Source organism: Montipora foliosa, chromosome 6 (genome assembly GCF_036669935.1).
Source record: "Montipora foliosa isolate CH-2021 chromosome 6, ASM3666993v2, whole genome shotgun sequence".
Classification (NCBI taxonomy): Eukaryota; Metazoa; Cnidaria; class Anthozoa; order Scleractinia; family Acroporidae; genus Montipora; species Montipora foliosa.
In genome coordinates, this window is record NC_090874.1 from 51,779,574 (window position 1) to 51,794,573 (window position 15,000).

At 42.7% G+C, this 15,000-nt stretch overlaps 2 protein-coding genes and 1 pseudogene across 2 annotated transcripts in view; 2 read left to right on the forward strand and 1 right to left on the reverse strand.

Annotated features, from left to right (window-relative positions):
- LOC138007695 (substance-P receptor-like) overlaps window positions 1–1,669 on the forward strand; it is a 16,441-nt gene extending 14,772 nt beyond the window's left edge. The window contains exon 3 of the mRNA XM_068854747.1: window positions 1–1,669. This exon is cut by the window's left edge and continues 66 nt beyond it. Coding sequence (XP_068710848.1) covers window positions 164–1,168 — 1,005 coding nt within the window. The 5' untranslated portion in view covers window positions 1–163 and the 3' untranslated portion in view covers window positions 1,169–1,669.
- A 4,341-nt stretch (window positions 1,670–6,010) lies between these two features.
- LOC138007692 (uncharacterized) lies at window positions 6,011–7,240 on the forward strand (annotated as a pseudogene).
- Window positions 7,241–11,999: 4,759 nt separating this feature from the next.
- LOC138008775 (fibrillin-1-like) overlaps window positions 12,000–15,000 on the reverse strand; it is a 9,691-nt gene continuing 6,690 nt past the window's right edge. The window contains exons 2-5 of the mRNA XM_068856076.1: window positions 14,836–15,000; window positions 14,485–14,746; window positions 13,744–13,992; window positions 12,000–13,021 (exon numbers count right to left, since the gene is read on the reverse strand). The exon at window positions 14,836–15,000 is cut by the window's right edge and continues 612 nt beyond it. Of these exons, the coding sequence (XP_068712177.1) occupies window positions 12,924–13,021; window positions 13,744–13,992; window positions 14,485–14,746; window positions 14,836–15,000 (774 nt within the window). The 3' untranslated portion in view covers window positions 12,000–12,923. The remainder of the gene's footprint in view (window positions 13,022–13,743; window positions 13,993–14,484; window positions 14,747–14,835) is intronic.

A 15,000-nucleotide genomic window follows, 5' to 3' on the forward strand; every position in this document is an offset into this window, starting at 1 on the left:
TCGGCTCTAGCTTATCAGAACAAGGCTTTAGCGTCTTGAAAGCTGACCAGTACTTAATCATTGAGTGCAAAAGCTCACTTTACGGCTTTGGTCGTTCTTGAGTCTGTAGCGCCGCTTCGTTTCAATCCCTTTTAGAACGGTGTTTAAAGTTACTGATCTTGACATGTTTAACGAAACCATTGCTGCGGCAACGAACTCAGACTCAGCGTCTTGCCCGGAGCCGAATTCAAACGAGTATATAAAGGGGGTTAAAGCGGCAGCTTACATTGTGGTAATCTTTCTATCTTTTTTCGGCAACGCGGTAGTGGTACGTGTGATCCAAAAAAACCAACGAATGCACACAATCACCAACTACCTTATTATTAACATGGCCCTGGCGGATCTCCTGACCACAGTTCTCAACATGTTACCGACGCTGTACTTTATTTTTGGCGGCCAGGGTTTGTGGGCTGTAGGAGGGTGGGTTGGCGACACACTTTGCAAATTGTTGAACTTTGCTCAGTCGGTCTCCATTACAGTTTCTGTTTTATCCTTGTGCGCGATTACCTTCGATCGCTTCTTCGCTATTTCAAGGCCTCTGAAACGAGTCATCACATTTCGGGTTGCTAAAGGAATCATTGGAGCTTCCTGGTGTTCGGCGATCGCAATCTCCGGCCCTCAACTTTACGTTTTGACAACCACCGGGGAAAGGGGTCTCGCTCAGTGCGTGGAAAAGTGGGCTCCACTTTTCGACCAAGCCGTCGCAGCTCGCGCCTACACTATTACGCTCTTTGTTCTCCTCTACGCACTTCCACTGGTAACTATCGCATTTCTTTACACAGTTATAATGTTTAAACTGTGGCGAAGACAGACGCCAGGGCAAGAGCTAACTTCAAATCAAGACAATAAAGACAAAACCAACAGAAAGGTCTTGAAAATGTTGGTAACCGTGGTCATAGTCTTCGCGTTGTCATGGCTTCCATTACACGTGCGAATGTTTGTGATGTTCACCGAACCGGATCTGTTCACTTGTGGCTTGCCGTATGACATGGACTTCCTCACAATTTTCCTTGGGCACGCCAACTCAGCCGTCAACCCATACATTTACGTGATTTTCAATGAGAATTACAGAAGAGGGTTCAAAACTGTCCTATCCGTACGTAACAGGGGTAGTAAAAGCGTATCATAAAACACAGGTCGAAGAACAAGGTCGAGTAGGCTTCAGGAAAAAGACGTAATGATAGCTTGCGCAAGATTGCGCGAAGGTGAACCCGACTTGCAAGGGAGTGAGGAAGACAATTTATCTTAGAATTGACCAAAGCGGTTTCCTATGTCCTATTCGATAGTGAAAATTCATTCGATGCATGTAACTCGCATGCGATTCAAGTTGAGATCCAAAAACTTGTTGATTAACGTGGAATGTCAAAACGGTGAGACCCATGATATCAACACTGACAACTGAGCAGGTTTTGTGCGTTAAGACTAATGTCGTGCAATGACTGAATATAGAATACGGAAAGATTGCAAATCGGATTCATTTATGCAAAATGTATTGTACTGATTCCATCTTTAGTACTAAGGGATTGGAAATTCATTCCCTCGTTTTAGGTGAAACTTCATATAATTAAACGCTGTGGTGTTGCGTGTTGTGGCTGTACGTGTGTCTGATCCTGGGTGAGTGATCGTTTCATGTCTGAGATTAGACGGAAAGATTGCAAATCGTATTCATTTCTGTAATTAAAACGAATTGTATTTATGGATTAGAAATTTATTCTCTCATTCTAGATGAAACTTCATAAAATACAACGCTGTGGTGTTATGTGTTATGGCTGTGCCTTTGGCTCTGATCGTTTCATCTCTAAGATTAGTTGTTCACAGAACTAAGCTCTATTGATCCGCTTTGGTCTCAGCACCTTTCAATGATACAGAAGAAATAAAACAATGAAGGATTTTAATAATTGTCGGCACGGAAGCGAAATTTCCGGAGAGCAAAACAAGCGATAAAACCATTACGAAAAGTAAATGAATAAGCACGAAAGCCGGTTAATTTCGTGGAATGCTGAAGCCATACCACGTCTTACAACCGGGCTGGTGTCACATTTTTTTTTTTGTTAGTAGTCACAAATGTGCATATCCCACGGATATTGAATTAAGCTCTGATCGGGTGAATGTACCTTTATACTCTTCAGTATATCCGAACTTCCCTGCCCCAGTTAGAAACCATATACTTTCCCTGCGCTTGGCGATCATGTGCGCGCGTCAGACAACTTGGCCACCGCGACACAGTTCTGTGGAATCGAGGAAAACAATTATTTATTGTGGAATCTTTCCGCCGGCCATGATTGACACAGTATTAAAATATTCGATAAAGTGGACAGATGTTTTTTTCTTTGAGAAAGACAAGCTTTAAAGGTAAGAAGAATTTTCTACGCTATTTCTAGATCTTGCTTCGTACTTATACTTGTGTGTTCCGCTGTGAACATTACGGTATTTTGCACAGAACGAATACTTCATTAGATGTATTTTGCATAGCACGAATACTCCAACATTTCTTGGGAACCGGTTTGTTCAGCCGTTTTGACGCAGAAAGAAAATAAGAAAATAGCTTTCAACGGCCAAACAAAATAAAAAGTGAAATCAAGTTTTAAAAAAAAACGAATTACTGATGTCCGTCACGGGGACTTCGCAGCGGTCCCCCATCCAAGTACTAACCTCATCCGGAGGAGCTTAACTTCAGCTGACACCTGGGCTAACATCAACGTGAGATCTTTGTGTTAAATTCGCGAATGTATGTTGTCGAACTTTATTAAAACTTGAAAGAAAAAAAGTAAACTAACAAAAACCCGGTGTCTTGCCGTCATTTTGTCACAGATGTATCCTTTGTTTCGTGAGTTGTCAGTATTAAACACGCAAGGTAACTTGATCACAGGCGGCCGCTAAAATCGATGTCACTTTCGATTTTGTCATTTTACTTGTACGGCCAAAAGTTCGATAGAAAAATTGAACTCAGATTGAACGTACAAAAATCGTTGCACAAAATTTATGATGGCTTCATCTCGCAAATTGTCTTATTCTCGATCGACACTTCCTGAAAGTTCCTTCTGCTCTCCTTAAAAGCTACATATCAATATTTATTTACTTTTGTGTCAATATTTGTTTTGCATACATGTAAGGCAGGCTAACAAAATCTGTGCCTTGCTTTGTTCGCATTTTTGGGCATTAAAATATAATTTTTGGTCGTATGTTCCAGACAGCAAGTTGCATCTTTTGACGTCTCCCATCCAGTTACTAACCCCGCCGGAAAGAGGTTAACTTCAATGCAAATTGGTCTTGGAAAGCTGTCAGAAGCTTAGAGTACACGCTGAAGGTTATGACGAAAAAAAAGTTCTAAATGATCAACTTGTCAGCCTTGAAGCTAAACGTTTCTCGATTTGCTTTTATTTTCTTCCATCGTTCTGGGTTAAGTACTTTACTGAACCACATGGCTTCTCAGGGGGTAACTAACAAAGATATCTACCATGACACTGTAATGATTTACGATACCAAAACAATATCGTGTACCACATATTACGAAAGGACAACTTCAATCTACAGAAGAAACAACCGCTAAGCAGTTGTTAGATATGTGGACTGAACTATAGAACGCGCAATTACGGAATTTTACATTTTTGAGCATTCTGAGAAATGGAGTACACATGTTGTCTTCTTGTCTTCGCCACGGCAGATTTAAACAGTTTGCAAGAAACTAAACCAGGATTACGGGACCGGAATTCGAATACATGGCCCGGTTGTTCGAAAGCCGATTACCTTAATCCAGGATTAGCGTAAACTTTTGTTTCATGTTTTGAACTTTTTGGTGAAAGTTTTCTTTGCTTATTGACTTCTTCTAATGTAAAGTTTCTCGGAATATCAGCCTTGGACAGCATTTGGGAGTAGAGAATAAAACTCGTTTGTTCATTTTTAACCTGAGATTAGCATTAATCTGCTTTTGAACAACTGGCCCAGGATGATAAGTTGTTGAACTGTGATCTGTAATAAGTTTTTCGGATGATTTAAGGCTGATCTTGTAATTTTTGGATGAACGGAGTTAAGGTAGGAAGTAAAACTGTAGGATTTAAATAAAGTCTCATTCCAAAAAATAAATAAATGAAAGATCCCGTATCCCGAGAACCCGCTAATAGGGCTTCCTTGTTTGCATTTGCAAATTTAGTAACATTAATAGTGAGTTTTTACAACAGACAACTTCAAGTTATATTACAGATGTATCTTTCTGGTAATCTCTCGCCATTTTCCGACGTTTACCTGTACTTGAAGTTCACTGTAAGTGGACAATTTGTGTTAACTGTTTGCGCATTCCACGGATACGCCTTTGGAGGCGTCTTGTTTGAACTTCTTTTCGTACTCAAAAAACAAGAAACTTTTCCTTGACCAACACCCCCCACCCTTTTACAATAATGGCTCACAAATTTTACTGTTTGTTTCTTTCCAGGTCAAAATAAAATATATATCGTTTATTTCGGATCAGTGGTTTTACTTTTTTCTTTTTTTTCCTTCATTACCTTAGCTATACAACCAAACATTCTGTGCACGCATAATGTTATTTATGTCGAGCCATGACGGTCAAGCATTAATCCGTAAGCCTGGTATGTGTCAAGTATCACCACTGGAAATAAAGGGGGGGCGTTCCCTAGAGGATAAAAGATATTTTTCTGGAGCAATTCGCCCTTCTTCCCTTGACCCTCGTACCGTTGGTATCTCGCGAAGAAAACATTTTTTTCCTACACTAGTTCCAAGAACTTTCAGGCAAGTACCTGTTTTTACTTTGGACTATTTTGTTCCCTCTTTCGCCCTCAGTTTACAACACTGTTTCCCAGGCGGTGATATGTCGGCAACACGTGTTTTGATACTCGGCCATTCCTTTATTCGCCGTTTACGCGAATATATAGGGCGGAATGCTGCTCTCGATGCTAACTTGAATATTCTCGAAGACATAGAGTTAAAATGGCACGGGGTCGGGGGAAGAACAGTCCTTAAGACTGTTCAATTTGATCTTTCTGTGGTTGCACAGTTTAAGCCTGACATAGTTATCTTACAGCTAGGAACTAACGACTTAAGCCATCTTTCTCCGGTGAACGTTGGCTCAGCAATTGAAGACCTTACCAGGTCCCTCCATGATTCGCTTTAAGTCAAATGTGTATGTGTTTGTCAAACTATTTATCGAACGGGGGCTCCTACCTTTAACAAGAACGTAATCCTCTTAAATCGGTATTTAAAAAGTAGTGCTAAAGCCCATCCCCTATGCAATGTTCTGGAGCCATAAAGGGTTTTGGAGAGCAAAAACTAATTTTATGGCCCATGACGGGATACATTTAAACGGCATTGGTCAGTACAAGCTCTATCGTAGTTTGAGGGGGGCAGTTCTACGTTGCCTACAATCGTTATAGCCGCACATTGGGCAAATTTAAGCAATGTAACAAATTTGAAACAACTTCTTATCTATACTGCTCACCTTGCCCAGGCATTTTATGGTTTTTTATTTTACTGTCTTAAGATTTGCCAGTTCCGTTTTGTTTTAAGCCAAGCCGAATTGTCAGTTGTTGTTTGTTTTAACAGCCCCTGTTTGTTGTTTGCCGTTGGGTTTTACTCCCACGAGCAATGGCTGTGCTTGTTCGGTTCCTTTGAACCATGGTTGGCACGTCCAACGTGCATTTATGGCTTTGGCGATAATTTATTATGTGCTTACTCCTGCCATATGATTGTACAATTCTTTGACCGCATCTTTACGAGTGGTCCAATGCACTCGGCACAGGCGGTAATGCATTGTTTTTGGGAACTTGGCTTTTTTCTCTTTTTCTCTTTTTCATCCAGTTACATATCATTGCTCATAAACCAGATTTAAGGAAAACCTGTGGAACTGTCCCACCTCAACTGTGACCAAAAATTTAGGATGGAATTTCATCTTGTCATATTACGCCGTATTCCTTCTTATCAATTTTCTTTCGAAATCAATTTTATCTGTTATCGATAAGTCATGCCTCCTAGGAAGCGTCCGGCACAACCATCAAGGACAGGCCACCAAACACGTTCTAAGCGAGTGCGGACATCAGAGCTGACTGCAACGGTCCCACCTCTCCCTGAACAAACTAATAACAACCCCGGTTTGGTCTCCTTGGACGTAAACGCTCTCTCCGCCACCATATCGACGGCCATCTCGGAAGCGGTGAAAACAGCATTATCTAAGGACAGTCTCACCGTGATCTTGAGACAAAACACGTTTGAGGACAGCACGTCGATTGAAACCACATTAGCAGGCCAGTCTCAAGCCGACCTGTCTTCAGATAGCGTCACTTCAGCTGTGAGCAGCCATGTCAGTAGCCTCACCGGTGCAGGTACAAGAAATGATTCTCTGCTTCTGGGTCCTGACAATGTGCAACCTAAACAAATTTTTACTAGCGTGTCAGTAAATCTTAGTTCCCGGGTGGGTTCCTAAATTAAAGCTAAAATCTGGGCTAACGAATATGTGGAATTTGGGGCCTTATTAGCATCCACCCCTCAAATCGATAAGTATGCGTTATCGATGACCCCCTCCTCTGGGCTATCAAAGCAGCCGCGGCTGACCCTTGAGCCGTATCACGCAACAAAGAAGGTTTCCAACATACAACAGTGGGTTTCGGCTTTTAACATTTTTGTCTCGGTCTATACTGAGCGATACCAGAGTGAAACCCCGCAGTTGATGAAGTATTGCGAGGTAGTCCGTGACATTGCTTTATCGAACGGGGATTGGCTCTGGTATGACGAACAATTTCGTTATCTGAGGCAATCTGCACCCGATAAATATCCATGGGATCAAATACATTGGGAACTTTGGTTGAGGGCCTCAGCTAATTTTCGAAGATCACAGTCGATCCCCAATAAGCCCCAAACCTCGACACGCCAGCGTTTTCGTTCGAATTTTTTCCCACGAGGCACGTGTTGGACATTTCATGCCGGAAAACACTGCCAAGGGTGTCAGTTCGAACACGTCTGCTATAAATGTGGAGCAAAGTACCCAGCCATTCAATGCTCAGTACAAACCCCTCATCAGCGGTATAGTGGAGTTAAACCAAAAGGAAACTCTACTCAAGTATCAGGCCCTTCACAGCCCGCCAGTAACCCCCGTAAGGGTGGACAGGCTTGAATGCCTCTTACACTGTTATGAGCAAAACAAAAAGCATTTTCTTGTCGATGGTTTCCGTTGTGGCTTTCGTGTTAATTTTGTTGGTGATCGGCTTCCTTTTCAATCTCCTAATCTCAAAAGTGTCCTCGCCCAACCGGAAATTGCTAGAATGAAATTGCGCAAGGAATGCGACGCAGGCCGAATTGTGGGTCCTTTTAAAACTCCCCCTTTTGCGAACTTTCGTACGTCTCCCTTGGGCGTTGTACCCAAGAAAGACCCATCTGAATTTCGTTTGATTCATCATTTATCCTATCCCAAAGGAAATTCGGTTAATGATGCTATTCCTGACTATTGTTCCTCTGTCAAATACGCATCCGTTAGTGATGCGATCACAGCCATTAAAGCCACCGGGGAAGGTTGTTTTTTGGCTAAAACCGACATCAAGTCGGCTTTTCGTATTATACCAATTCATCCTGCCGACTATTCCTTGCTAGGTATGAAGTTCGATAACTTGTATTACTTTGACCGGTGCCTCCCCATGGGTCTTTCTTCTTCATGCAACATTTTTGAAGCTTTAGTACCGCATTGGAGTGGTTGTCTATTCATCACCTGGGTGCCTCATCTGTTTTGCACATATTAGACGATTTTTTGTTTATTGCTAAAACCAAAGACCGGTGCGAGGCCGACTTGGGCAAGTTTATTTCTTTATGCCATCATCTAGGAGTACCTCTTGCTCCGGAAAAAACCGTAGGCCCTGACACAGTATTGCAATTTGCAGGCATTACCCTTGATTCGGTGAGAAGAGAAGCGCGTCTACCTGATGAAAAGCTTCAAAAATGCCGCATGCTCTTGCACAATTTTTATAAACGTCGCACAGTGAAGCTCAAAGAACTTCAATCTTTAATAGGCTTACTAAATTTCACTTGTCAAGTTATTGTCCCGGGCCGTGCTTTTCTTCGTCGCCTGATCGATCTTACCAAGGGCGTCCGACAGCCACACCACCATATTCGTTTATGTAAAGGCTCGGAACAGGATCTCCTTTTGTGGATGCGGTTTTTAGACGAGTTCAACGGTAAATCATTTTTCCTCGAAGATACATGGGAAACGTCGCATACCCTTGAGCTTTATACCGATGCAGCGGGCTCAATAGGCTTCGGGGCTGTCTTTGGTAAGCACTGGTTCGGCGGCGAATGGCCGGTTACGTGGAAATCTTATAACATTGCAGTTTTAGAGTTATTTCCTATTGTCCTTGCGATACACATTTGGGGACATTTAATGGCTGATAAGTGTATAATATTCTTTACTGATAACGCTGCCGTTGTTGACATAATCAATAAGCAGACGTCCAAACATCAGAGTATTATGGTGTTGATCAGGGATTTAGTTCTAAGTTGCCTCAGACACAATGTATTATTTCACGCAAAACACATTCCCGGGTTTTACAATACTCGCGCCGATTACATTTCACGTTGTCAGGTAGCAAAGTTCAAGGAACTCTCACCGGATGTAGACCAGAATCCAACTACAGTGCCCGACAACCTACTGCCCAAGAGTTGGTCTCTAACTTGAGTGGCTTGTTGAGCTCAGCATTAACTAAAGGATCCCAGAGATCCTATCAACGCGCGTGGGCCGTCTTTCGTCAATTTTATGCTCAATTTTACGGGTCCCCTAACCCCACGTTGCCATTATCTCCTGTCTGTCTCCCCTTTATATTTCATATCTTTCTTTCCGAAAATTGGCTTATTCTACGATAACTTTACATCTTTCTGCCATTTCTTACGCTCACAAACTCGGAGGATTTTGTGATCCAACCAAATCGTTTTTGATACAAAAATTATTGACAGCCTTAAGTCGTCAAAGACATTCAGATATTCGTTTGCCCATCACAAGACCAGTGTTGCATGAGCTCGTCCGGTCCCTCGAATACACTAACTCTTCGGCTTTTCAACGCACTCTATTTTCGGCCATGTTTCTTACTGCTTTTTATGGACTTTTCCGAATTGGCGAGCTTTCGACCAAGAGCACCCGTTTTGCGTGTTCAGTTGTCCAATACCGAGATCTGCAAATTTTATTGCGTGATGGCGACCCATGCACGGCTAAGATCATTATCACTGATTATAAACATAATCCTGACCACCGGCCATTTGATATCCTAATTACTCGGGATGATTCTGTCATCTTTTGCCCGGATAAAAGCCTTCTTAAGTACTGCGAGGTGCGAGGTACTCGACCTGGCCCTCTTTTTTGTAATTCTGATCAGACACCTATTACTGTCTATCAATTTAATACCGAGCTTCAGCGTTGTCTCCAATATTGCGGTTTAGACCTTAGTCGGTACAAAAACCACAGTTTTCGCATCGGGGGCGCGTGTCACGCTGCCGACAAGGGTTTTTCTGATGCGCAAATTAGGGCTCTTGGTCGATGGAAATCCGACGCCTTTAAGGTTTACCTTAGATCTGAAAGTATCAATGCCAATTGACTTAAGTTTGAAAGTCCTTCTCCTGTATTTCGTACGTCCTGACAGCTCCGTAGGTGAGACAAGGGCTGCTATGTTGCTGTCCTTTCCCGTGTGGCCACTAAAGTAGGACAGTCAGGGGCTGCTACTTTGCGGTCCACTTTTTAACTTTGCCGTATATAGCCAGTTATCAAAGTACATCGAAAACTATAAAGGACATGCTATAATATTGCTTGTCTCGTTTGTAATATTTCATAACTGGAGGTTTACTGAAGTCGGTCAGACAGGAGCTGCGACTTCACTTTCCTCCGTTTATCCTTATGTCACCCTTTAAATATCGATGTTTACTTTGTCCGAGCCTTCGGCTGACGGTGCCATCGGTCAGGCGGGGGCTGCGGCTTTACTATCTTCCTTAGGTCCTTAAGTACTTTAACTTCTTTGGTTTCTTAATTCGTTGCTCGTGCTCTTAGATTTTTTATTGAAGCCGGTCAGGCAAGGGCTGCGGTTTCACGATTGCCTGTTAAGACTACACAGGTCTGTCGCTAGCAATTTCTATATATTATTAGCCACAACATAATTCTCATAATTCTCGTGTTATCCGACTTCTTTCGCCACGCTAACTCTGCTTTTGCTTGGTGGGGCTGCCACAATCGGTGGCATGTGGCGTCTTTTTCGCCCCACCTTTGCTGAACAATGGTAATCCTGTAAACCACAATTAAGTGTCCTGGATCAAATTAAACACGCCACATGTGTGGCCAAATTCATCCAATTAATGTCTTTAGCCTTATTGCGCATTTTTCAGCAAACTAGTGCGACTTCAAGCAGAGTTAGCGTTTCGTAGAGTCATGCCTCGATATAAAACCAAACATTCTGTGCACGCATAATGTTATTTATGTCGAGCCATGACGGTCAAGCATTAATCCGTAAGCCTGGTATGTGTCAAGTATCACCACTGGAAATAAAGGGGGGGGGGGGGGGGGCGTTCCCGAGAGGATAAAAGATATTTTTCTGGAGCAATTCGCCCTTCTTCCCTTGACCCTCGTACCGTTGGTATCTCGCGAAGAAAACATTTTCCCGCTCCCCCCATCCCCAGTCACCAGACATCGGATTAATTGCTTACATTTAGTAATGTGGGCGCGTCTTTTTCGCCCCACCTTTGCTGAACAATGGTAATCCTGTAAACCACAATTAAGTGTCCTGGATCAAATTAAACACGCCACATGTGTGGCCAAATTCATCCAATTAATGTCTTTAGCTTTATTGCGCATTTTTCAGCAAACTAGTGCGACTTCAAGCAGAGTTAGCGTTTCGTAGAGTCATGCCTCGATATAAACATATATTATACAAAATTACAAAAATATCAGTAAAATAATAAAATGACGTAATGACTTAATTAGAAATTCGAGTTACAATCTTCTCTGAAGTACAATTTTAAACTAGCAATAGTTCTCACTAAATCTGCCCTCGCCTTTAGAAAGTGTGACATTTATTGCTGGAATTCAAGTTGTGGGGTTTCTGTATGGCAGGCATTGGTACTTTTGTTTTTGGCAATAAATGTAATTACGGGTGTAATAACATGGGTGACAAATTACTCCTTAATTTTGGCGCGAAATTTCAGCGTTAATTTATAATTTCACAGGTGAAATTACATTGTTGCCATGGCAACTTTTCATATAGTGATAAAATGGCGTCCAGGTTTGAAAATTAAGGAGTAATTTGTCACCATGTTATCAAGTAATTTCCCTCGCCTAAAGGCTCGGGAAATTATTTGAATTTGGACAAAACGCGCGTGAAATTATTCCCTAATTTCTCGCGTCACCATTTGATTACCCATACTAATGTAATGAAGCACACGTTGTGCACACCATGAATATTTTGCTCAGAACAATCTGATTTATGAAAGCCATGTATAGCATACACTATGATTACATCGAGCTTACAGCGTATGGAAAATTATCCAACGCCATGCTTCCGTTTCTTGGGGCAGACCACGTGGCTGACGTGGCAAACAAGGTCGAAGCATGTATCAAGATTACCCCCATACCACGCTGCGGCCCTGGTGACTGCTGAAAAAAGTTACCCGATACGACTACGCGTGCCTAGTTTCCAGAAAGATCAGGATCATTTCGCCTATTGCGATCGCCTAGTGCGATCGAGATATATTTTCCTTTTTCCCCCTGGAGGGGGGGGGGGGGGGGGGGGGGACTAAATAGTTAAATATTTTGTCGTCATTGGATTTGAGGTTTATGTTGCAAAAAACATGCGTCCACCATTTAAAAGAAAAAAAAAATTAAAGAAGTGTAACATTCGCATCGTTTGCAGCAAATGGCAAACGTCAGATTCAAATTTGTGTTTGTCAGAAGTAGCAAGGACCCTTCTTTGATTTTAGCTCAGTTCTTCTTCGAGACAACTTAAAAGAAGAAAACTCTCGTAGTTGCATCTCAAGGTTAGCAGCCTGACTCTTGCCGATTGTCGTTGCACATAAACGCAATGCTGAATATTTCTCAGTTTATTTGTAATCTGCTTTCTCTGAGTTGCTAGCCAATCAATGGATTACACATTGGCACCGGTGTACGTTTTTTGCTCTGACTTCACACATCAATTGCTCTTTTCTTAGCTATCATCCTAGAGGGGTTATCCAGATAATTGTGTTAGACTGAACGTCTGTTGCTATAGGAAGATGTAGAACGTTGAAATGACGTTTATTTTCTTGTCACATAAGCATGATTACTAGTTGGCATACTCTACTTCTGTGCTCTAGGACACTCATGAGAGCGTGTGCAAGGTGACACTGCCCGAGACTAAAAGGTCCAGTGGTGGCGAATTCGCAATAACATTACGTGAGATGGTAAGTTTGAATCCCGTTGAATAAATGAAATAATGCCTTTTTGTTACGACACGAGCAGACTCGGAAAAAAAGAAAAATATTATAGCTTGTTTTCAATCTCGTTACCCGAATCCTCGTTCCCTTGATCAGCGGTTGGAAAAGAGAGACAGCCTCCCGCGCGACACTCCGGTCCCACGGCGTTCCGGTAGACCGGGGTAACGGAGGCTCTGGGAACGAGATTGATCCTGTTTTCCTTTCACGAGCTAATTAAAAACATAATAGATGGTTAGTAACCAGTCTCTAGCGGAGACCCAGATGACAATGGTGTAATTGTTGGAGTACGAACAAAAGGAACTAACCAACCAACATGGCGGCTATGTAGCGTGAAAACCACCTACTCAGTGTCTTCAGCTTAATTAATTGCATGAATGCTAGTTTTCTGCTGATTTTCTGCTGATGTCACGCTCTGTTATGGTCATTGATGAGCGATGGAGATGTTCGTATTGTCATTGCGAAGGCCATCCGATACAAGTACGTATGATCACCCACGACAACAGTAAAAGATCAACTTCACGAGCGGGTAGCAGACCACTCGCTGCAGAGGCTGTGGGAAAAAATAAACGGTGGATTAGTTATATGGAAACCAACCAATCTTCAGTATGATCAGTTTCTTGACTTGCCACAGGACGTTACGGCAACACCACAAAGCAATAGGTTTGCTCTGCACGCACGGTTTATATTTTCGCAAATCTCTACGCCGTTTTTATCTTGACAACGACGTTAAATGAGCAAATTTGAGGTTATGTGGAGGACTTGAGCACACGACAATAGATCTTCAATTTTCCCTTCTAACGACTGCGCCGTTCAGACTAATTTTATTCCTGTAATATTGGTACACACGACGACTTCTCCCAATCGCGAAATGATTCCATCGATGCTGAGTTATATTTTCAGATGACGTCTGCTGGGATGTCGTCGTCGTCGTCCGGACTTATGCTCGCAAATGCATAGTCACTTGACGTCGGTAGTTTCGTCGGCTTTCCGACTGCCACTGGTCAATAGGAGCAAACGACTTAAGACCCCTCCCACTGACAGTGCTCGTTTTGAGGGTCTTTACAGCTATGGCTACATAGATCAGATGAAAGTTGTAAAGGGAGGTTGAGATGTTGGACGTTAAGCTGAACCACTGTTGATTTCAGCTCCAGCTATGAAGCCTCGTACTGATCAACTAAACAACGACTTTAATTCGCGAGTTATCACTTGTATTTTTCTAGTACTGCTCATTTTGATAACTTTACCCTGTAACCGGAGGTGGAGCCCACTCACCTTTGCACACTTTACCATTTCCATTGTATCCTTTGTAACAACTACAACGATACGAGCCCAACGTGTTTATGCACGTGGCTTTCTTGTGGCAATCGTGAACGTCCTCTTCGCATTCATCATAATCAACACAACGCATCCCATTGCCTCGGAAACCGCGACCGCACCAGTGGCAGTCATACGAGCCAGGACTGTTCACACAGCGCGAATGCGAACTGCACCTGTCAGTCCCATCTAGACACTCGTCGATATCTGACAAAAAGAAATCGTAAAAATCAACTTTGTGAGTAATACACAGGAATTCTCTCCGATGGCAAGAGTTATCTAGATATTGCCCAGTTCAAGCCTGGATTTATTTGAATTGCATTTTGAAATACGAAGGAATAATGCAAGCGTAGACAAGAATCGCCTGACCAAAGGGTCGTCGAAATGACTCTGCTGCAACACGATCGATGCTTGAGGGATCTTTCTTAATTACTCCTTCGATTCACATGCCAATCAACCCTTTTAACGCTTTTAATCATTTTTAACGCCAGTATTCATGGCGATAACAGTAAAATCCACTAATAACATTAAGCAGTGTGGCCCTTTGGCCCAATCTTGTGCGTTTTGATTCAGCAACTATTGATCGAACTTGGAGGAAATCATAGTTGAATGAAAGTAGCAATAAGGACAGGCAGGTTCCTCGTCCCTTTTGCCGAACTGAAGTTATTTTTGAAACAGCATCCCTTCCCTTGCACTTACCATTGCAAGTTTTTCCATCTCCGCTGTATCCCGTGTCGCAAGTGCAACTATGCGAGCCTTGAGAGTTATGGCAGGTTGCATAGGCGTGACAGCCGTGGGTGCCTCTCTGGCACTCGTTAACATCAGTGCACGACCACCCATTGCCTTCAAATCCCTTGCGACACGTGCAACTGAATCCACCAACGCTATTTGTGCAGGATGCATGACAATTGCAATTATGGATTCCCAACTTGCATTCCTGCAATCTTTGCAAGTCCACCCACTGCCTTGGAAACCATGGCGGCATTTGCAATGATAGGATCCGAAAAGGTTTTTGCATTCAGCAAACTGACTGCAGCCATGGATGCCCACCTTGCACTCGTCAACATCTTTACATACCCAGCCATCTCCATGAAAACCATGATTGCAGGTGCAGTTATGAGACCCGACGGTATTTGTACAAGTAGCATGCTTATTGCAACTGTGGGTTCCTTTCTTGCATTCGTCCACATCCGTGCAAGTCCATCCGTTTCCTTG